General features: G+C 45.5%; 2 protein-coding genes across 7 annotated transcripts in view; both read right to left on the bottom strand.

The window, feature by feature from the left end:
* The window catches only part of RHBDL3 (rhomboid like 3), a 70137-nt gene extending 58299 nt beyond the window's left edge, over window positions 1-11838 (bottom strand). For both annotated transcript variants that reach the window (XM_049811675.1, XM_049811676.1), the window contains exons 1-2: window positions 11719-11838; window positions 8121-8144 (exon numbers count right to left, since the gene is read on the bottom strand). In XM_049811675.1, coding sequence (XP_049667632.1) covers window positions 8121-8144; window positions 11719-11838 — 144 coding nt within the window. The remainder of the gene's footprint in view (window positions 1-8120; window positions 8145-11718) is intronic.
* A 7198-nt stretch (window positions 11839-19036) lies between these two features.
* The window catches only part of RHOT1 (ras homolog family member T1), a 28187-nt gene continuing 23223 nt past the window's right edge, over window positions 19037-24000 (bottom strand). For 4 of the 5 annotated variants that reach the window (XM_049812165.1, XM_049812164.1, XM_049812166.1 and 1 more), the window contains one exon: window positions 19037-20180. In XM_049812165.1, coding sequence (XP_049668122.1) covers window positions 20063-20180 — 118 coding nt within the window. In that variant the 3' untranslated portion in view covers window positions 19037-20062. Of the gene's footprint in view, window positions 20181-21663; window positions 21808-24000 lie in introns of all 5 variants that reach the window. The other variant, XM_049812168.1, reaches the window with a different exon arrangement.

The raw sequence follows: 24000 nt of genomic DNA, 5'->3' as shown, positions 1-24000 counted from the left end.
CACACACCGTTCTGGTACCAGCCCCAGCAAAATATACAGTTGATGTTAGACATATAATGGGTCCAGGACAATTGTCACACTTGTGCTTCAAGTGCTTTGCTAGACCAAGTCAGAGCACACAGGATCAAGTCCTCCACCAGTTTTTGTGAAACTTTCCATTTTTCACCTTTTAAAATATCGATCATTTCTCTGCTGAGAGGTAAGCTTGGCTATGTCTTGCTGGCTGTAGGCTGTCATCAACAAGCACTTCCACTACAATCGTACATCACAAACAAGTACGCTACACAAAGCAGGGTCTCCATCATCACTAGTACCTAATCGTGAAGGATCACAGAGGCAAAGAGATGCTTCCTCAGGGAACACTGCCCTGAAGAAGTACATGAGACCAGAGGTTTGATGATAGTCACAAACGGCTTTGCCTTCAGCAACCTCATTTATTTTTTCCTTATGCAACCCAGGAAACTCCAGAGTATATGCTACTTACAGAGTACGTCAAGTATCAAAGAACATGAAGAACAGTTCCTAGGGGTAAGATTGATCTTGCTTGTTTAACATTAGTTTCACACATCGTTACTCTTCTCACTAGCAACACAGGGTCACTGCAGACAGCTGCTCCTAAGCAACAGGAACATATACTAAGAATACATACATCCACTGTGTCTTGCTAGTGCTGGGGTTTTAGGGGTTTTAGTTTTAAAGTTGAAGGAATTCAAGGTCCAAATGAGACTTGGTATAATCACAAACATTCAGGACTTTCACTACACATTTCACCAAAACACATTGTCTCTGGTGATAGAATATCCCCAGCATCATCATTAGCAGCTGAATCAGGGGGGATGCCACCACTCAGGAGACTGGGAGAGGAGAGGGAAAGAAGTAACTGTCCCAAGTGCTACAGCCTGAACAGGCAAACAGTGCAAGGTTTGACTCACATAAAAATCCAGAGCATTCAGAGATCAGCTTTCCTCAGCACCCTGTACATACAATGGTGCAGGAAAACAGGTCATCATCTGAACCCCATCAACTTTGTCTCGTGGAGTGTTGGTACCAAGCTGCTTTCAGACCAACACATTGTACAACGCCTAGTGAGGAGGCAGAAAGAGATCACGGCTTCCTTGGCTGCTGTCAAACTCAAACACGCCCACTGCTGCATTTAATTTGCAAATGTGCCCCAGTACATTTGCACTGACTGCAAATACCGGAAGGCAACGGGAACATCATACTTCCTATCGCAGAAGAGAAACACTTGCTTTCCAGGTCTGGTAAAGAGTAACTTTAAAAGCCCTGTAAGTGTTACAGGCATAAGTCATGATGGTCATGATGGTGTAGCAAAGCACTTCCAAACTGTTTCCACTCGCTAAGCAGCTGGTTTATTCCTTTGGAGACAGGATGATCTCTTCCCCTTCTCTGTCATAACAGAGCACACAGCCACAGAGCACAATGCACCAGCTGATTTGCAGAACAGCATCAATCCACTCTGTTTACGGCTTTTTTTCCCCCTTTCTTTTTAAACATGTAGGCTTAAATGTTTTTATTGCTTCAGTGATTTTCTATGTGCAAGACAGGATTTGAGAACAATGCATTAGCAAGGATCTATGTGCCTAAAAACCATCCTGGTCATTCAGCTGAAATGGCAGAGCATACGCTACCAAAGCCTCCCACTGCAGCTGGGATCAGGAGGCAGCAGAGAGATACAACGCTCTCAATGCAGCTTGCCATCCCTCTTGGACGCTGCACTCTAACGTGCAGGTTTCCAGGCAGATCAGACATGGAAGGTACACAAATGTGTAATGAGTAGGAAGCCTCCTGAGGCTTTTACAAATCTAGAGACATCAAGCTGCCAATAACTCACGAGCTGTGTAAGACTGACTCAGCCTCCATGTGCTTTTCGGTGTGTGTTATGACTCCTTGCAACATTTCAGGAGATGCCTACTTCTACCAGCACAAGCTTAATATTGCTGTGTTTGCTACACTGCTGATGTCTAGTTCATATGGATGGCTTCCACTCCCAACTTTCTGCACTAGGCAAAGCCAACAGTCTGTGCATAGGCTGGTGGGATTGGACAGAGGAATAACCAAATAGCCGGGGAAAGGGGAAATGGGATAGCGGACCACAAATCATTCATGCTGCAGGGAAGGTGTAAATACAGACAATCCCAGAGACCCGCATCCAGCTTAAGGGTTGGCTGGTGTTCAGTGTACAGAGGTATTAGAAGATTAAGGAAGAACTTGGGGAATTTCTGCTGTTCATCCTGCAAGAGGCGGGAAGATCGTTAATGACCTCCATGTAGCTTTTTCATGCTGAGCCATCACTCCAGGGTATCGTGGCTAAAAGCCAAATCTGGGTATAAGCCTTGAAGTGCTGGGAGATTGCCATCCACTGTAACAACACTGGGGACAGACACAGGCTAATCCAGGCATGGTAAAAGACAAGACATTACCCTGCGGAGGGAATAGTCTCTCAGACATCTATTTTCTGCTCAATGCCTCAGTTTCCCTCTTTGACTGAAGGAAGGATAAATTCCCCTCCCCTCTTTCCCAGGGGCTGCTGTATTCAATAGAACCTCTGGCAGAAGGCAGTGAGGGGTTGATAATCCAGACAGCAACAGCAAACCAATCTCCTTCAGCAAAACCAGATCCTCTCTTACCAGGCCATTCTTCCCTTCAAGTCTGTCCACAGGGCAATGAATTTGAAGGGACTCTTTTTTTTTTTCCCCAACTCCATAACCCAAAGTGGAGGAGTCAAAGGGTTAATGCTGCATGACAAAGGTCAGCCCAGTTTGGGGGGGGGAGGAGAAAGGGAAGCATTGTGGCCACAGACAGCAGCTCCCTGCGACCAAAACGCCACTTGAGAAATGTAAAGTGATGGCGCTGCTCAGAAAAAAAGGCCCGAGAGCCCTGCCTAAATCCCAGGGCTTTATCGCTCACAAAAGCCCAGCCCCTTGAGTGATTAATCGTGTGCTCCATGGCTGGGCGCCTCAAAGAGCAGCAGATGACACATGCCCAGCTGCTATCGCCGCCCCTCCTCAAGGTAGCGGGGCAGAGGCAGGTGCACTCCCAGTGCCCTCCGCTCGAGACTAATCTATTCTCCCTCCTTGTCCTCTGCCTTTCATCTACTCCAGCAGCCCACGCTGAAAACTGTAAATGAGATTAGACTTTGAGGCGTGGGGCAGATGCAGAACCCCCTCTGTGCATTGCCGAGAGACCCTTGTAGCTTTTAAAGTGTCTTTCCCCTTTACAATGCACAGATTGGTGGAGGGGGGAGAAGGGGGCAAATTTTTTGTCAGGCTCACAGAAGCATCTAATATAGCAGACAAGGCAGACCCTGGTTTTAGGGCCTGGTTGCTAATCTGTCATCACCATGGACAGTATTCCCACCAGTAGCTCTAATTCTCCAGTTCACGTTAGGAGATGAAGTACAAGTCCCTAATTCCAGTTCCTATAAACTCCTCTTTGCAGCACCACTCCACTTAAATGCGGACATATGTCCTGACGAACACTACTCTAAAAAGGCAGTGACAGTCCAAAATTTAGGCAAGGGCTTAAAGGTTGCATACAACCCTGTGTTCAACCCCCCTGTCTGTACTGCTGCTCTCACTGCCATCATTCCTTGTTCCTCGTCTTGCAGTTTCTGTTCCTCCTGCTCCCAGTGACCCACAAAAACCAGCGGTAAGACACACGCAATTTGTCAGAGAAAGTGGTAAAATCTCCAGGCATAAACCACTGCCCAGAGCTCAGAGACACCTGCCTGGTGAGGTTTTCCAGCCACAGTCGGCAGGGGTTAGCCAGCAACGATAGTCAGGGAAACTTTTCAAAGTGAAGTAGGATGTTTAGCTCAACAGTGCCCCAGTAAACAAACTGGAATTTCTTTTACACTGTGGGAAATAGCTCGTTCTGCCTGTGTTAAAGGCTATCCAGAGAAAAGGGACACAGTTAACATAAAAGACCACTGAGTACAAAATAATTCCCTTTCTCGGTTACCGCCAACCATGATAATAGCTGGCCTGATTTTATGGATTGCTTTGCAATTTCAGCCATGCAGGAACCAGCCCTGGATTTAAGAAGCTGCAAAGTCAGCATATTTTCAAGCATATTTTAATGCTTTATGAGCATGGCAGAGCAGGTTCAGCTGCACCCACTGCTGGTAGTGTCAGCAACTGAACTCTTCCTGGTAAGTGCACCTCTGGTCCAGGATATCTCTTCAGGCTTGTTTCTGAGCTCAAGTTTTCCATTAGCTGCCTACACAGACTGGGTAACTTGGCATCTCTCTGCATTCCCCATAAACTCTGTTCATCTGTTGCCATCACACCCACGTACAAGTCTCAGGAAGAAATCCAGGATTTCTAAAGCAGCTGCAACAAAAAGACAGCCTGGATTGACAAGCAATAGGATCAAGGTGCTGAGCCAGTGAGGAGGGTCTTTTGGGAGAGTTTTGTGTATGTCTATTTAAAACAAGCTTGTTGCCATGACTACAAACCAGGGTACAGGTGAGAAGAAGTGAGAACTCCGAGATGAGGGCTGATAATGTTAATTCACACTTGAAATCTCAGCAGCCGTAGGGATGGGGAAACAGAAAAGATGATACAAGCTCTTGGTATCTAACAAGGCTAAAAGCCACCTTCAGAAGGCAGGTCTGTCCTAATAATGAACACTGTCCTCCTAGATAGACCCTTTCAGTCAGCGCAGCCAAGGGCTGGATAATACCGATTAGCTACAGTCATCTCTAAAGCAGGGGCACTGGGGACATGGAGGCAAAGAAGGGCACCGAGGCCCTGGAAAGGACATGGCAAAGCATGAACAGCCCCTCAGGAGACTCATCTGCAGACTCACTCTCTAGCCATCAGACAACTTGGCTTCAACAAGGACAGTGAGACATTTATGTCTGCATGCAAGGCAATTAACAAGGGATCTTATTAGCACAGAGAAGTGTGAAACTGTCAGGACCTGCTCCTGGGATTGTCACATTTTTAACTTTACCAGAAGATTAACAAAAAAATGGGGTTTTGGTCAGTGAAGAACAAATGAAGAAAACCTCAAGTGATTGCAGAGGGATGGAGAGAGGCAATGCCTTGCTTTGCTCAGAGCTTGGATTCCACACAGAGATGGCATGGAGAGCTCAGCGACAGTGCAGTCTCTGCAGAAGGCAGCAGATGCGGAGCTAATGTGTGTGTGGGGGTGGAGGGTGTTTATGAGCACAATAAATAAATGTATGAATCCCTATAAAAGTTCCCATATAAAAGTGACTTAGAGCTGCCCAAGGGCCATGGCCTTGTAATAAAAAACACATCTCGTAAGCACAGTATGAAGTAGCAGCTGTATTGTAACTGCCTGGCTGCAGCACTGAAAAGCTATGAGTGTGCCTGCTCCCAAACTCTTGGGTGAAGTGCTGACCCCACAAAATGTAGGAGGAATTTTGGTACCTGCTTCAGTGTAGCCAGGATTTTGCCCTGGAAGGGGCTTCTCTGAACCTCAAAGCCTAGGAAGCAGTTCTGGATCTGCCTTTTTGCCAAATTTGAGTTCTTTTACTCCTTAAAAAGAAGCAATCTGCAAGTGGCTGGAGATACTGGCTTGAGTCACTGACAGTTCCCAGTGTAACAGATTAGAGCTGGATCAAAACAAATAAAAAATTCCCCCAGAAAGCATTGTCAGTCACTCCTCTCCCCAAAAATAAACAAGCAAAAAGCACGGCCTTATGGCTGAGCAGCAATTTTCATCAAGAAGTTTTGAATTTTTAATTTAAGGTGTTGGGGGGGAGTCATAAAAAAAACCAAACCCTTTAATTTTGTATGTCTAAATAGAAACCTGCTTTTTTGTCAGTAAACCTAAATAAATTTTTTTAAAAAAAAATCTGCCCACAAGAAAAAAAAAAAGCATTAATAATAATTTCTTCCCCCCTCAAAGGCAAGGGGGGGGGGGGGGAGTGCTGACCCCTCCCTTTCATTGTTTGCTGTCATACTCCATCACCCCAGACACATGAGACTTGCAGACTCCCAGCCTGTGAATTTCCAGCTGCTCTAACACTTTCTCCAGAGCCCTTCTCCTGCTCTGCTGCTCTCCTGGTAGGTGGTGAACGCAGAGGCGCACGTGTCTCAGCTGAGACGGTGGGTATTAAACTTCAGTCCCAGCCCATGAGTCACAAAAGCACAGGGCACATGAATCCTCGGCCACCCATTTCCACTCCAAGTACCCATCAGGCCAGGTCATATCTCCCAGGGAGGGCTGCAACTGTTCCAAGTTTCAACACACAGGCTTTCTTTAGTTATTAAGACTATCCTCGTGTTTCATGTGGATGCCAACCAGAGCTAAACAAAACGTGACCGTCTCCTGCCAGCATAGAGCTGCTGGGAGTAGCAACCTTGTTCCGTAACAAACAGCATCTTGCAATTCACTGCAGGGCTAATTGCATTGTATTGCTGATATAACGCTCAAGGAAGACGTCAGCTCCTTCGCTTTGCCCACAGGCAACAAGGACGTTATTGATTTATTCAGGACTTACGACTAGTTGTCACAGGTTGCATTCTCTTTGATAATAAAGCCTTACAGGCAAGGCTCAAATTTCAGCTGCAGCCTTAATTGAAATATAGCTAATTATTGAAGGTCTGTCTTTACAGCCCATTCCCTTGATACTGGGGTAATGTTCTGTAAATCTAACAGTCAAACTCTCCCCTCCCTTAGAAAGAAAAAAAGATGGAAAAAAACCCCTATCTACTATTCAAGCAAGTCCAGTGGGAAATTACAGATTCCTCTCTTTGAGCCCGAGGTAGCTTCCAGCCAAGAGCCCCATCCCACAAGTGTTCAGTGACTTCAAAGGATGCTTGTAGAATCAGACTCCAAATTAAGGCCAACGTTTGAGACAGGGGAGAATTCAAAGTGGCTGAAACATTCAGCCCAGACCACAAGCAATTTATCTTGCATCCACCTTTTGAGTGGCAGCATACCCTATGAGCCCCAGCAAATTCAAATACACTACACAATTTAGGTGTGATCAACAATTATAGTAATCTAATTCCCAACTGCCAGCTTGCTTGACTGTATGACAACAAATGTACTGCAGTCCAGACACGTGGGTTAGCAGTCGGTCACAGCTAACTGGGTATGAATGAGCACTCATCAGAACAGGCAGTCCAGTTATTAGCTGAATGATAACAGGACCCCCAGGGTACCAAGGACATCCTTTCCCGGAGACTGCACCACAGCTTTTGGCTTTGCAGTTCAGCCAGACACAGAAGCAAGATTATCGCCTCATAAAGCAGGGACAAAATCCCATCCAAACTTTAGTATTGCCAGGACGATGCCAGCATCAGAGTGAGCTCCCTTACAGAAGGTGACATTTACACGCACACACAACAGCACAAAAGTTTATGATATCAAGAGAGCGCTGCAGTTTAAAAGCAAGTCAACCCTAGAAAAATCCTTCAGTTTATAGCTGCTTCACATTTCAACCTGGCAGATGGAAGGAATACCACAAAGCAAACATGTCAGTTAAAGCAGCTAAAAGCATAATTTACAAACTGGAATCCACAACCCAAATTCTCAGCAGCAGTAACTCAGAGCTTTACAGAGCTGCGCTGATTTCAGCCAGCTACAGATCTGACCCACAAGGCATTTACCTGATAAAATCATAGTCTTTGGTACAGAAGCAGATACTTTGCTAATTCTGTGACAGTTTAAAGAAGCAGGTCCTCCCCTGGAGGATGTAACCCCGCAGAAGTTAGTTTAGCAGCTGGGGAGCCATTTCAAAAAATACAGTGCTGGTTTTACAGGTCATAGTTTGCCTGCCTCAAAGAGTAGAAGATCCTTTAATCCACAGAGCAAGGACAGCACAACTGGCAGCAAACAGAGCACCTGCTGCAGCACCTCGGCTCAGCCTCTGTGCTAGCAGGGATGGCCAGGCTGGGCCTGCTTCTGTCCCTGGCTACTCTGAAGAGGAATTGAGAGAAAGGCCCAAAGCAGTAGTGATAATTATGACTTGCACACCAGCATCGTGGGAACTGGGAGCATGGAGCACATTATTCCTAGGCTGTATTTTAAATGCAGGGAAAATCTAGTACAGAGGAAATTAACTGGAGGTTAGACGATTTGCTCACAAGACAGAGACAATATATCAGTTGTTCACATACCTGATCAAATAGGGCTTTCCAGTGCTGAGAGGCAATGCATAAGGGAGGAAAAAAGAAAAAGAAGGTATAAGAGCAACGACACTAATATGCAGTAAACTGTAGAAGTATATTCTAACAAAGAAATAACCAAATGATTTAGTGCCATTTCCAACATCCTTCTTCATCCCAGAATCACCTACCCTTCCGGGGGAGGAGGCAAGGGGAAGCTACCAACCACAGGGAGGACAGTTTTCATTTACAAATCCAAATTAGGATGAACTCAGAACATTCATGTGTTAATTCTGTTTTTTCCCGCTTTGTCTTCTTGCAGGCAAGCAAGGAATAAAAGGCTTTTTTACTCACAGGGATCAAGAAAGCTTGGTGTATACTGAGGGGAGGGAGGAATTAGCAATGGTTTTTCAGATCACTTTCTGAGATCCTGTGGCCCAACACTGACCCATAGACTGCCTTGCAGGTTGTCAGAGGCTTGTCTGCTACCTGCTCCTAAATCTGGCAGGGACTTGCTCCAAGGTCTTCGATAACCCATCAGTTCTTTGAGCCTCACACGTCCGCATCTGAAAAACGGGTAATTCCTCTCACGCAAGGTGGGAGGGTGGAAGGCTGGAGGGAGCCCATTACAGGGATTTACCCCACAACTTTCATTCTAGAAGATCTGCCTTAAAAGCTCTGTATAGGAGGAAGCTCCACTTCAATACTGATGACCATGTGAACACTCCACAAGTCCTTGTCACTTTGGAACAGAAAAAACAAGCTGGTGACTGCCTCTGATTTATGCTTCATAGAAAGACTGACGTCAAGGCACCTCCCTGACCCTGGCTTGCTGCCTCACTGTCCCACAGAACAGAGGAAATTCCTAATAAATTGTTTAAGGCACTCTCTCATCTCTCCTGGATTTGGGGGGCCAGCTGAGAAGAGAACAACTTCCATGGGGCAACAGTGGGGTAACCACCGGCTTGGGATCCCCAGAAAAAACCTTGCACATTTCCAGCTCTCCTATCTGAAGCGCTGTTCAGCACAACACTGTTTCTGCTTCATTCACCTTCCCAGAAAAGCAAAATGAGTAAAATAACAAACATCAGACTCATAGAAGCAAATGTCCTCACTGTGCTATATGCAAAGCAGAGCTCTGGTGAGAGTCTTAACTAGTCCTGGAAGAACATTTCCTTTCACATGGTAGGCAGATCTAAAGCAGAATTGACTGGAGAGACAGTGGGATATCAGGCCACTGAATTCCATTTAATCAGTTAAGTTGTTGGCTCCCCTCCTCTCCATGCCTCTATCCATTTATAAACTCCCATTTATCATCATAAATCAGCCTGGCACTTTAAACAGAACGTTTTGGGACTGCCTGAATCCTGGCTTTGTGGAACGCTGCTCTGAGAGCTGTAATGACATCACAGCTGAGCTGTTATACACTGTCAAGGCTGTGACAGCCAAACCTCCACTACGTAATATTTTTGTGGTTAATAACACATAAAGAACTGACCTTGTGTCAGTTCTTGCTGTCCAAGCCAGACAGCTTACATCAAGCTCTCAAATGTAATAATAACAACAGAAAATCAAACCCCAGTTAGGTCTCAGGGGGGGCCATGGTCCTAGCACAGAGCAGTTTGAATTTTCAGAGATGATGCTCTGCAGCCTGCTTGTTTCAGCAGGAAATCTTGGCTGAGGAGGAGGAGGGCATTTACACCACTTCCTGCCTTTCCGACTTGCAGATGATATACGATACCTCAGGCTTCTGTCACATAATCTATTGCCAGGTCTCAGCAGCTTCCCATAACCAATGCAACTGCAGGCTCTAGCTCCGTTTTGTTGATTGCAGAAAACAAGGTACCAGAGTCAAGTAACAATGCAGATCCCAGCATAAGTAACAGCAAGACACTGCGAGCTGGATCAGACCCAAGCTGTCCTACCTCAAGGTCAAGCAGCAAGTCAGTAGCGGAACTAGGATGAGAATCTAGATTTCACCAAGGAAAGCTCATGGTCCGTCTCCTATCTCAAGAGCCCAATCCTGCCAGGCACTCAGCACTTCAGCGTGCCTTGGGCTCCTGGCAGGAGTGAACTGCTAATGGCTGCATTCGTGTAGAGGCTAGAGTAACTCCAAGGGGCCCATGTGTAACACAATAGAAAATCTTTCTTGTAGACCATCCAGACAAGCACAAAATTTGTCAGGGAGGAAAAGGTCACAGTCTGAGGTAAGCAAGCACCGGGATTTGGCAACCTGGACTGTGAAAGCTCCTGGAAAGCCACCCTTTCCGAGTGAAAGCTACACATGGCCCTCATGGGTGAGGCATGCTCCTCTTAGGACTGGCTGGCAGTCTTGTAGCAGAGGTCAAACTGCATCACACGGTTCCTCCTGACTGTACAGTGCTCAGGAATACAGCCTGGGGAATGCAGCTCTACCAGGCAACTGCACTTCCTCTGCTACCCTCTGGGAGGAAAATCCAACAGCAACCGACTTCGAGGTGATTCAGAAGGGCTGGGGGACGAGGAGCAGACACTGCCCCTAAACAGCCCTAGACGGGCTCCTCCAGCAGTGTCATAAAAGTAGAGGGGAAAGGCGATGTGCCACTGCTGGAGGCTTAGTTCACAAGTGTCCCTTTCACATCGGTGCAAGACCTGAGACAAAGCCCACTTCAGAGAGACGTTTATATCGCTGCTTCATGCCTCCACAGGCAGGAACAGACCCTGTGCTTACCTCTGCAGACTGAGCAGACACTTTGCACAGTCCTCATCCCAGCAGAGTTTGCTGGGAAGGAGGACTGCGAGCAGCCCTGGGATGCACCAGGCATGCAGGATTTGCTCACGTTCACTCCTTCCCAGGACAGGTGCACAGCGAGCTCCTGCCTCCGGGACCGGTAGATGCAGAACTACCGCCACAGCTCTGCAGGCTTTGCTGCTCAGCCTGGCAGGAGCAGATTCGAAGCACGCAGGACCACTTGGTGTCCTTCTAGGCTGGATGAGCAGAGGCTGAGACCCGGTGCCAAGTTATCCCACCCTCAGGTGCAATCACAGCTCAGAGGGTGGAGAGGAGCTATCAGCCCTGCCGAGCCGAGCCGGGGAAAAAAACTTCCTCGGCTGTTTGTTGCTCGGGGGCTGGAAGAGATATCTGTCACGCTCCGAGTGGCTGGGACTCTGGAGAAGCTCTCTGTCCCCGGGAAGCCCCTCAAGCCAAGGCGTCAGCCCCTTTTCAGCCTCCAGAGACGCCTCTGTGCGCAGCCCCGCTGCCCCTGCCCGCCCGGCTTGCAGCTCGCCGTGAGCCAGCATCTCCCCGGCGGCGCGGCTGCGGGCACGGACACCGAGCGGACCGGCAGCCTGTCCGGGCCGCTGCCGCCGGGGCTTTCCGGGCTGGGGCTGGGAGGAGAAGGGAACTGCGGCCCCAGGGACGGAGACAGCCCGGCGGCTGCCGGAGCCCGCAGACACCCGGCGGCGAGGGGCGCGCAAGGCGGGTGGGGGGGGGACACGGCGGGTTTCCCTCGCCCCAGAGGGTCATCAGCCCCATTCCTCCCCCCATCCCGGACTTCATCTATAAATAGCTTGAGCCGATTAACCCGGCCCCGGGGGAAAGGAGGGAAGACACCGAGCAAAGGAAACTTACATCCTCTGCGGCCATAGGTAGGACATCCTCGGAGTCCAGCACCTCGATTTCTTCCGCCTCTGAGCTGGCAGCCACAGCAGGGGAAGAGCTGGCGTGAGGCTCCGGCAGCCTGTCTCCCATGCTTGGAAACGGTCCCCCTCCAGCCCCCGCCCCCCCCCCCCCTCCTTCCCCTCCCTTCTCCTCAGATCCTTAAAGAAATTAAACCTAGCTGCTGCTGCTTGGCAAACTTTCAAGCGCAGCCGAGCCTGCCTTCATGACTCCCGCAGCCGGGAGGGGAGGAAATCCTCCATCCAGGGAACATCCAATTAGCGCGGGCAGCGCTAGCGGGCGGCATCCCGGCCCACCGGCTCCGGACGGGGCAGGTGACCCCTCCCCGCGCCGGCTCGGACAGCTCGCCTCCTCCCGCTGCCCGCCCCTGCCTGCGGCCGGGCGGTGTCCCCAGCCCCCCAGCCCGGGGCACTGGCCGTGCGCCTCCCCCGAGCCATGCCGGCCCGGGGGCGGGACGGCCTGGCCTTCCCGGCGCGGGGGAGCTGCGGGTCTCTCGGGAAGGGGTGGTGGTGGTGGTGGTGGTCTCGGAGGCAGAGCCCGGAGCTGCAGCACGTCCGAGGGATGCGGGCTGAGCGGCGACGAGGGGAGACGCGGGTCACCCGCGGCCGGGGGAAGGCGGCGTGGCCCGCCCGGGCACCGCCTTTCCCCCCCCCTCCCGGGGAGCGAACCGCGGAGGTTCGGCAGCGGGCAAGCCCCTGCGGCAGGGCCCGGCAGGTCTCAGCCCTTTCTTGCCGCCCTCTTCCCCTCCGAGCCCGCTCTCGGGTGCCTGCCACGGAGGTCGTGACGCTCTTGGGTCTCGCTGAGCGAGTGCGGGCAGGTGGCAAGAGGTGGCGGGTCATTTGGGGTTTCTGAAGCTAACTTCTGTGTCCCCCGAGAGTCTCACGGTTAGGGGCTGGTATGGGGGGTTAAGTTTTTTACCACAATTATTTGTTCCTCTATGTCAAGATGGGTATCTTAACCATCTGGAGCCTGGATTAGGAAGTTGAGGAATGCCTTGACTGAAGGCAAAAATCCAGCAGTTTTAGCTTCTTCCAATCAAGTACAGAAATAGCAGGTTGGACAAGGGGGAAGGGCAAGCCGAGCCGGGCTGATCCACATGGTGCCAGTGCCTCTGCTTTCTGCTGCACCGACAGCCAAAGCTAGAGAGAGCCTAGAGTCAGAGCAGAGACGGTCCAGCACCGCAGGCTGCGTTTTCTTGATGCAAGAGCTCCAATACCAGATCAGACACACCTTAGCCACAAGGACAGAACCATGCTAGAAGTCCCTCTTTTTTCTACAAATTTGTTTAAAAAATGAACAACAAAGAAAAGAAAAAAAAAAAAAATCCAGATAGAGTATCTCTGGAACAACAATGGGATCTTCCATCTAGCAGTAGCAGAGCATACAGCAGAGATTGTCTCTCCCATGAACTCCATACTGCGTATTACTTTTGATCTGGATCAGATTTGTCCCACACAGTGACAAAAAACCACACAGGCCAGTGCTCTTAGCCACTGGGTCCTAGCTTCTTAGTTACTAAAAGATTTTTCTGCAGGAAAAAGGGAACAGTGCCAAGTTCTTTCCATATGCCCACATGAGCTACACCTACCTACAGCCTCCAGGGAACAGCAGGTTTCCACATCTCAGCATCCTGCATGGCTGGCACTAATTTAAGGTCAGGGCCAAGGGCTAAAATATCATCCCACACAGCTCAGCAAGGTCAAGTAAAGGGAATGATCCCCTCTGTCACCTGATCTGATTCCTTGGAAAGAACAACAGGAGAACTCAGTCCTGCAAATGACCCATATATAGAGAACAAATGAGTTAAGATGATAACCTTATCCTGTAGTACTGCCCAGCTGCCCCATCCTGAACAAACATTAGAAAGGAATCTGTTACCTTCAAGGACTGCTAAGGTAAAAAACTTCCCTCTGTTCATGGTTCTGAGCCCAGCTGATCACAGTCCTAGCCAAAAGATACTTTTAAAAGAAATGTCCCTTACAGTATTTTGAAGATTTTTAACTAAACTTTTAAAGTAGGTGCAAGAAGTAAACCCAGGACACTTGGATCTGAAGAGCAGAACTTTTCTACCTTGGCATTCAGGTGGGAAAAGGACAACAGAATAAAAGCTCTTCAGGAGTCTCCAGTGCAACAGATGAACAAAAGGGCTTCTCTCCCCTTAATGACCAAAACTGTCATCATTGGTTAAACAGAGCAGACCTTCTGCAGGTTTAAAGGTGATTCCTGCAGCACAGCATCCACTTCTTGCTTGTCTAGAGCCTGCCCAGCCTGCTCTCCCAAAGCATAAGAACAGGCTACCAAATACAGCACTTTTGAGAAGCACTAACCCACTTTACTCATAGAACACCACTCCTGCCAAAACATTCCAGGCACTAAACAGCTATTATAAAAACAATCTCTTTTTGATTAAAAAACTAAACCTCATCAAAACTTCAAAACAGATGGATAAGCAAAAATATGCTATGCCAACAGAAAGAAACAGCAGTCATTTAAAGATGTCTGTAGGGAGGAGGGAAGCGAGTTTTTAAAGTAAAGAGAGAATAAATGAGCTGAATTTCAGGGGTAACAAGTTCCACACAGTTGGGGACTGCCATGTCAAGAGCTCTGTATCGCCTCTGATTCCAGATGCTAGTGGGAAAATGCTAACCATGAAGTCTAACATAAATGCAATAAACAACAGGGAGAACCCCCAAAACCTTACCTTAACACCAAACTCCCACTAAACTGGAAAACTGCTGCAAAACTACAAGTTCATTTTTCTCCTCTAAGGAATGTTTTTCAGTAGTGGTAATGATACTTTTTTTCAGGGAAATATCTCTGCACATTGCACATATGAGCTAGTGCTGTGCTATAATTGTCACAGAAAGGAAATTAACAGCATTCTAATGAGGAGTTTTGTTACAGACAAATTATCATCTTCCAAGTCTGTGAGAGCCTCTTAATTTAGACTGCCATTTCTCCCCACTGCATACCGTGGTGACTCTACCTTGGAAAACAGCAATTGCTAGAGAAACTAGGGAACTGTGGGCAACTACTGAGCAGATGCAGACAGAACACAGAAGGGCTTCAGAAGAAACTTAGAACTTGAGATAATAAACCCCAATCCATTTTCACATTCAGTCATGTAGGCAACCTTTTATATTCCTAATACTGCAAACAAAATGTAGATATATGTCCTTCCTGCATTGGAAATGGCTAAAATGGTCAGCTCATGAATATGCAATAAAGAGCCCCCAAAGCAGGGACCCAGCCAACATCTGTTAGCTAAGCCTCCAGGAGCAAATTAAAACAGCTTGTTCATGGGTCCTTTTTCCCCCCAATGCAGCCCCAAAGGGTTTTTACAAAACTGCCCGGCCCTCACAACTGGAACTAAATGGAGCAACCTACCCAGTTTGATTACTGTACTGGAGCTCAGCCAGCTGGCCAGCCCTGGAAGGCAACTTCTGAAGCAAAATGCAGTATTTTGGATCAGAAGCCAAAAACACTGCACCCAAACACAAGCCTAGTAAGAAGTTAGAGAGCACATACAAAGTTGGGACTGGATCAGACCAGTCAGATTAACCCCTTCAGACTCATGAAAATGGCAAAAAATCTTTAAGGACCACAGATGGGGTCAATCAAAAAGTCCCATAAGATTGGTGTTTAAACCAATGTGTCCAAAAGGTAACAGTGGCAAAGGGCTCTTTCAGTATAAATGATACTCCTTGTGACTAGGACAATACAAGTTCACCTTTTAGGATGAGTATGAATTAGACTATATGTGTTGCCTTTTGGCTTCTCCCTGATTCACGGATACCTTCCCTCCTGAAGAGAAGGAATAGAGGGAAAAAATAAGGCCCAATCTCTTCTCTGATTTCTAACTAGTGTTGAAAGACTATCCTCCTGACCCTCCCTATTCCCCATGTCATACTTAGAACTTTTTCAAGTACAGCACTGAAAAAGTAGACTCTAGTCTTTCTACCTGCAGCTCTCTTCTCCCCCAGTAGCTGTTATTGGTTGCAGCCAGTTCTAATTGTCTTTTTGGTTATAGCTGGGGAAATAATTCAATCTGCCATTAATCCTTTTTTGCGGGGTTGTCTTAAGTGAGCTCTCCTGTCAGGTGAGCCCTACAGTATGTAAGATGTGTCTCTGCTCCTTTTTAACTGTCACCTGATGGAGTCACAGCACACATTGGTAGGTTCATTCCAAATTAAAGGAATTGTTTCAAATGGAGACCAATTAGTAACTCAAGGTTAATTTCCAACGTAAAATCAAGTCATGCTTACAATTAATCCTGAACTGACAAGCTTTCAGACAGGAGGTCAAAGCTGAGGGGTGAAGGATGTGTCTCCAAGGAAGATGAATCTAGATCTTTGTCCTCTCTTTATACCACAGCCAGGCGATTCAAGCATCAGACTGAACAGGAAGAGGAGATGGAGTCTGCCTTGGGAAAATGCAATGAAAAAAGTTGTTAGGAAACTGACAGGATCAGAGGAAAGACAAGAAATCCCTGTTAAGAGATCACGAGTGAGCAGAGTTGACTGGGCTGCACCAGCCAGCACTCAACAGCAACAGCTCAACTTTTTGGACTTCCTTCTTTATGTGCTCTCCCAGTGGAATAGGTTTCCCCTCACAGTGACTATAATCCTCACAAGACCCAGGAGATCTTGGCCAGTGATACAGTGAACATCGTAGCTCTTACCTAGGCAGCACAGCTACCCAGTTTTTCACTGAGCACACCAGCCTCCAGCCCAAAGGGAGCCGCAGAGAGAACTTGAGCTCTCTCCCCAGCTTTCAGTCTGAGCAGACTTCTCTCCCTAAACCAACGGAGAAGGCCTGGTTTTATAAAAGCACGTAGCGATCTAGTCCGTTCTTCACCTGCAGGCTGGCAGCCCCAGGAGGCCTCGCCGTGAGGAAGGGCAGAGCCTCACCTCGGGGCGGGGCGTTTCTCTCCCCCGCGCCACGACCCGCCGCAGCGCTGGCCGGCATTTTTCCTCAGGGACGGCCCAGGGAACCCACCGCGGCTCTCCCGGCACCGACCTGAGCCGACCCGTCGGGGCCGTTCCACACAGCGACGCCGGTGCCCAGCCGCCCCCCGCTCCGCTCCGGCGCCGGGAGCGGGCGGAGCCGCTGCCCTGTCAGCTCGGCGGCAGCGCGCCCCCTGCCGGCAGCTCGCGCCGGGTCCCTCAGGCCAGAGGCGGGAACGGCAGGCCCGCCTTGCCGGCCAGGGCCGCTTCCCTATTTCCATAGAAACGCGCCTCTGCCGAGGCTCGCTGGGTAACGAGCACAAAGCACGTTTCATTAACACGGAAATATTCACCCGTGAACACCTTTTTCCCTCAAGTGGAAGCAAGCTTACAACCCTAACGGCAGCCCTTTTCCAGAAAAGTGGCAATTCAGGTAGGCAAGCCCCAAAAAGCACTCGCTGCCTGGCTGATGGGCGAAAGGTCCGGACCAGCACACCGGAGCCAGCGTTTCCTTCTGCACGCCCAGCGCATGGACCCACGTCCGCACCAGCCTCCCCCACAGAAAAATACAGCAACGGGCTCAATACGAGAGATTTGCAAATGACACAATAAAACACAAGCCACTCGTTGGAACGGCAGTTACAACGCTCTAGTACTTGGCACGGATGATGAGCTGTGTCATTAATACAATACTCAAAAGGTTTCTGTGAGACAGTACTTGCAGAAGGTGACTGGGAATCCCAAACGTAAATCCAGACCGTGGTATCAGATATTTAGAAGTGTTTTGGAGCCAACAGCCACTGACTGGTTTACAACAGCAGACCCTCCCCAGAACTCCAACCTCGGAGACAGGCCAGGCAGTGCTGCAGAGCCATCAGTCTCTCAAAATGCACTTTAGCATCAGTACATTGGCAGTCTGAGATACATTTCTGAGAAATGAAGTCCTGAAATACCCCTTCAGAAGTGCATTGAGGGGGGAGAGTGGTGGGAGTAATCAGCAGCATTAAGATCTACTAAATTGGAATTTCCCATTAGGAAAACAAAAAAGTCTCAAGGCATGTAAATATCTAGCCTTCCCTGCTTGCTTTGATGGTAAAACATCAATAGGCCCCAATGAGCAGGCCTGCAGATTAAGTTACACTATCACGGTGGTCTTCCTTCTTATTTTCTATCACAATGTGGTCCCCCTCTACTGAGGCAGGCATGTTGTACCTAAACAAAAGAAAAAAAACAACCACAAAACAACTGATCTGTCAGCTCTGGAGAACACACCATGCACTTTTCAGCTTTCCTGTGCCATTGCTGCATGGTACCACAAGCTCATGAGAAGTACTGTAAAAATTCAGGGACAAGGTAAAACATGCACTTGCTCACGTCATCAGTTCAAAAGCTCTACATAACACTGACGCATTTATTTTCTGCATCATGGATGTCAGAAGACATCTCACAGAAAACGAGTGAGAAATACTGTTCAACTACCCGACAAACCCTCCACAAGCACTAGCCACAATCACATTCAATAACTGGCACTTGTGAGACCGTACTGAACTACATCCAGTTTCAGGCTTCCCAGTACAAGACAGACATTGACATACTGGAGTGAGTCCACTAGCAGAAGGCCACTGAAATGGGTACAGAGCTGGAACAGGAAATGGAGAGGCTGAAAGAACAGGTCTTAAGAGAAGGTTAATGTGGGGAAAATCTAATTTCTGTGGTCTCCAGTTACCTAGTGGGAGGAGGATATAGAGGTCTCTAAAGATCACTTTCCCAGGGAAAATGATAAGATTTTATATAAAAGCATACACACCACCCCAGAAAAATGTTAGCCCTCTTTTCCTCAAAAACCTTTTAGAAAATGAATAATTTTCCAGATAGAGTGCATCAGTTTACAGATTGAGAGCTTTCTAATCTTCTGTTGATAAAACTTTCTCATTCAGCTCCTCTTGCCTCACTTTTCTGGAAGGTCAGTGTAATAGACAGGCATTAGCTTTCCCAAACAACCCACTGAAGTACTTTTTCTTCTCCCACTCTAGTTTGTCCTTGACAGTAAACAAAAAGTTCATAGTTGACTATGCACTTGTGTTTCTGCTTTAAAATATCATAGAAGTCACTTTTGTCTTCTGATAAAAATCAGAAATAAACCTCTAATGGAGTCATAAGACAAATCAAAAGAAACTACATAGCCAAGACATTTAAGCTCCAACAACTGAAGGCATCGACAGTATTCTCTCAGATAAAGGACAAGGTTTTATAAGGATCACCTTTCAGGGCAGTGTAAAAAGTGGGGCAGGGGGGGAATAGAGAAAAACACAAACACAGTACACAGTTATTTTATTGAAATACTTGAAAAGGCCAGCAATGGAAAAATAGGTTCATCATGAGGAATTAATGTTTGATTTACTTGATCATAAAAAAGCTGTGTCTATAGGTAATTCTAGCCAGTTACAGAATGCACTGTGATCCATGCAACTAATATACTACAGTAGAATAGGCACTGTGTACTATTTTAGTTTTATCTTATACACAGCTTTCAACAGGTATGATCAACAGATGTGAGAAATTAAACAGCAACACTTTTTGAATTATAAACATTTATAATATACAAATTTGCTCATCTGATTCATAAGGGTTATAAAACACAACATAGTGGAAAATGAAAAACACGAATTACACACAGCATATGAAGTTGATCTGGCAGTTTTTGAAGTTTACGTTTTTCCTTTTAAGAGAAAAATCAGATGTCACTGGTCATGTAACATACAAAATCATAGACCAGGACAACAACAGTGATTTTTTTTCTTGAAATACATACTTGGGGAAATTTGTTCATCAGGTAAAAAGAATAGGTAAGAATGAAAATCACAAGTTTTGCCTGGTATAGCTTATAGTCCAAAAAGATGAAGTCACTTCAGATGAATGTGAAATAAATAAGCAACCCTTGAGGAAGTATGATCCTTGAGTTAAACCTACTCTACTGAAAATGAATTTCAACTATATACTAGTATGTCACCATGGTGAAGCATCTAAGAACAGTATTTTGAATAGCTTTTTGGGAAGCAATGTCTTAGTGCTTTAATATGTACAGATTATTTACAACAAATTCCCTTTTGGCCTCACAAGTTAAGCCATTTTAGCTGGCTGTTAAGATGCAATTCTTTTTTCCACGCATTATGCAATACTGTAGTAAGAGCTATAATTTAAAATAAACTTATGCATGAATTACAAATTATTAATAAAGTAACTCTGCATATATAAATATTTCTAGCAGAATTTAAAGCATTCAGAATGTACATAAAAGTTTTTTTGTTTGTTTGTTTTATTTGGTAGGGCCAGATGTGCTTCTTCTCAGATCATCGTTGCTTTAGTAATGCTTTGTACATAGCAAATCCCAAAACTGCAAAGACAGTAGCACCAAAACTTGCTCGGAGCCAAAATGTAGAGCTCTTCAGGTCCGCTTGTGTCACATGCCTAAAATTCAATACACATACAAAACCAGGTTAATTCCATGACAGGAGTATCAGACAACTTGTGCCAAACTACTCTGCTTTTGGAAATTCATCACTACACTTGTCACAGGCAAGCAGCTTACCATTCAGCCTTACGAGTACTTATATGGTCATTTCACTTTTTTTTTTTAAAAAGCTTGGGATTTGATCTGCAGCTCTGATCACATTAGTACATCTCACTCAAGTCAGAGAGCTCACAGAGCTGAAGAGAAATGCAGGAGCAGATCATTAGTCATGAAAGTGGGGAGGGCAGTGTGTCGTCTTTGAGAGTACCAGCAAGCATTCATAAAAAGAAAACAAAAATAGCTAGCAAATAATTAATAATCCATAGTGAGAACTCTGTCCAGCAAAATCCTTTTTTTTTAAATGTTGAGTTTGCATATTTCTGCTTTTCCATGAAAAAACTTTCCAGTTCTGTTGAATATCTACTTACACTTCTCTCCCAAAAGAGTTTACTGACAAGTAGCAAGTAATATTTTTCCAAAAGCTAGAATCAAAAGGACCATTTGTAAATCCCTTTCTTCCCAGTACAGTCACAAGAACAGCAATAGAAACAATCATCCAATACCAAGCTGAAAGCTAAGAGAAAGTGCTTAGTGAAACAAGCAGTGACAATGGCATCAACAGAAGACAAGATGTAACAACAGTATGAAGTGACTGTATGACATAAAAAGCCACATCTTGCATGACAGTAGAGACAGCCAATGACCCAACTCTCCCAAATATTGCAAGAAGTCTGTGAGCATGCTCAGTTAAACATGGCTAGCCATCCTCAAAAGTAGTCTCAAGTATGACAGCTTACCATAAAGCAGGAGCTACCATTTCAAACAAGTTATGACAAATGCCATAATTCAAAGCACAAGAAGTTCCTGAACAATAGTAAAGGGTTTTTTTGTTTGTTTGCTTGTTTTTGTTTAAGATAGAACTTGCAACAGAACTTCACTAGCCTATGTATTTTAGCCTGTATTAATCATCATGGGTTACTCAGCGAAAGCTGCAGGAGTATTAAGTACAAGGAGCATACACGGTGCACAAGAGAGTTCATATAGCGTAAACTGCAGAGCTACAGCATACAAGCTGTTTAATAAAGCAGGAATTGTTACTTGCTATCAAAATATACAAAACCAGTTTAGGATATTCTTTAGTAGACATTTGCAGGAGTAATATAAGCCATATAATCAGTGTACTGTCATACCACATGCTGACAAACAGGCTCTTTGGTGCACAAACAGCAGAACACAGCTGATCTCTAAAAAAAATCCTAATCCTGTTTTAAAAATATCTCGCTGGGTTATGGAACAGATCAAATTCATGAATTCCTGCAAGCATTAGTTCTTCTACAGCTAGTTTTGACAAACTTTCTGCAAACTAGATGTCAAGTGGTTTGCTGAGGGGAAGAAAGGGAAAAGGCAATGGCAAGGTCACCTTAGTTTGGCTGTTGTTACCTGTCTTCAAGTAAACGTGGACCAAGAGATGACTCCATGAAGATGGAATCTTCTACAAAGTTGACGGCGTGCACCTGCTGCATAATACTGCTCTCCTCGTCTGCTAACAGCATGGCCCCCAACTCATCTATGTAGGGTCTTAACCTTATTACACACATGCACAGTTTGCAGTTCATAGCATGGCTCAACAACAGCATCTCAAATATGCTCAAATAACAAAGCCCAGAGAATTTATGATTTTTAGCCATCTAGCCCTGATTCTTGTGCAGTTGTTAAAAACTTAGTGCTTGGGGAAAAAACAGAAATAAATGGAGTTTGTACTTTTGATGAGCTAAGTACTATATATGATTTTATGTGGCTAAATGCCATTGCTTTAAGGACAAAAGAAAACTGCTTAAACAACTGAATCTCTTCCCACTCCATCCCCAAAGCCTCAACTTCCATGTGTCCACAGCATACTGCAATACTCTGCACCACATGCACGAGCTACAGTACCTGTGCCAAACACACTGGAATGAGTCCAACACTCATCAGACCTAAAACTGACAAGATCTCATTACTGTTGATAATTCAATTAAAGACTGAATTTTATCACTACACGTGGTGTGTTTTTTTAGTAAAAGACTATACAAACCCTTGTCTTCAGATCTGTAAATTATAAAACTTATCTGTGTATATAAAATAAATCACTTCTATGTAACACGACTTTAATAGATTATGTGACAAGCTCTGTTGGATAAGTATTAGTGTCACTAACAATTCTCAAGTTTAATATGGTTAATTCAAATACCCAACTATTTGTATAATTTAAAAACCACCCCTTTAAATGTGCAAATCACTGTTAAAATTGCAAATTAATGCTTTTGCATTGCCCCATAAAGCACTGTCTCTCACATCTAGATTTTCTGATTCCTATCTATAATTTGCCTTGTTTTGACTTCTGCACGTGTCCATATTTAGTGGTATGCAAGAAAGTTGCTGAGCATCCTTTAAAAAACAATTAAAATATTCTCATTCATGATAAAATCCTCTTTTTATGTCTAAAGGGAGAGTAAATTGACTCTGATCCCTTTTCTAAGCCTAATAGTAACAGACTTTTTCATTTAAATAAAGGAACTAAATTAAGGCAGGGATTTGTCTTATAACCTCAAGGAAATCAACTGACTTCAGTAAGAAGTGATTAGGGCCCTCCGAACATCTCGGCCCAAAAATCCAAACTCCAAAAATACTTACTGAAATTCAGAACACTATGGATGTCTAATTGCTTTACATCTTTGAAAAAAAATTCCAATTTTTCATCCCTTAAATGTTCCTTATGCTGTCATAAATTCCATTTTTACAACTTTAATCCCTAATATTGTTTAGCTGCCATTAATGGGAAAAAAACCGAAAGAAATCTGTCTGAAATAATAAAAAAGGATCAACGTTTGTTTCCAGCATAGGTTCTTTGACATGAGGGTAGATATAATGCAGAAAAACTTTTCTCAATACATACTGAAAAATTCTACCTCTTCAATAAATAATGTTCAAATTTTATTTCAGTGTAGTTGTGTTTATGAAACCAGTTTTTTCAGTGGTAGAAATTATTACTGCCTTGCTAGTAAGACAGTAACTCTGAATTAGAAAAATTATTCTCTCCAAGGGCAAAACATATACATGTGCACATATACACACACAGTCGTAGTTAGGACTCCATAAATGAAGTTGTATTTGAAACTCTTGCTTATTAGTAATTATAACTAGCTTTCAAACTTCCCAAATAGATTGGTGTGTGTATTTAATCATACAATTAGTTCCATGTATGTAAGAAAGTCTAGAAATTTTGCCTTTGGCATAAAATTCAGATTTTAATGCACGTTTTGGGAAAAAAAGAGATTTTTATTCAACCTACTCTTAATAGTGAGCCACATAACTTGTCACTTGTTGAATAAGACCTTTGAAATCTGTACAGTCTTACTTTTAAGAGGCTTTAACAACTTACAAGAAGTTTGCAACATTCGCTTATCAAGAGGTTAACTGAGCATGCCTGTCATGGTTACACACAGAAAATTGCCGAGTTATGGGCCAATACTGACACTTTTCCCCATGTCAGCAGCAGAAGAATCCCAAGCCTGGGAAGGTTTAACATTAACTATAGAAGTTCAAAAACATTCCTGCATTAACTACAAAAGCATTTTAAAAGCACAGAGGTGAGGCCAACCGCCTTGTCGCATGGCTACTCACACCAAAATTATAAGCAAGTTAATGCAGCCAGCAAGCAGCAGCAGCCTGCTCTGACAGACAATAGGTTCTAACAATAAAATATAAGCAACTGAATTCCAAAACCATTGCATAACA

The sequence above is a fragment of the Accipiter gentilis genome, chromosome 10 (assembly GCF_929443795.1).
Source record: "Accipiter gentilis chromosome 10, bAccGen1.1, whole genome shotgun sequence".
In the NCBI taxonomy this organism is placed as follows: Eukaryota; Metazoa; Chordata; class Aves; order Accipitriformes; family Accipitridae; genus Astur; species Astur gentilis.
This window is presented reverse-complemented; position numbering and strand designations above follow the sequence as displayed.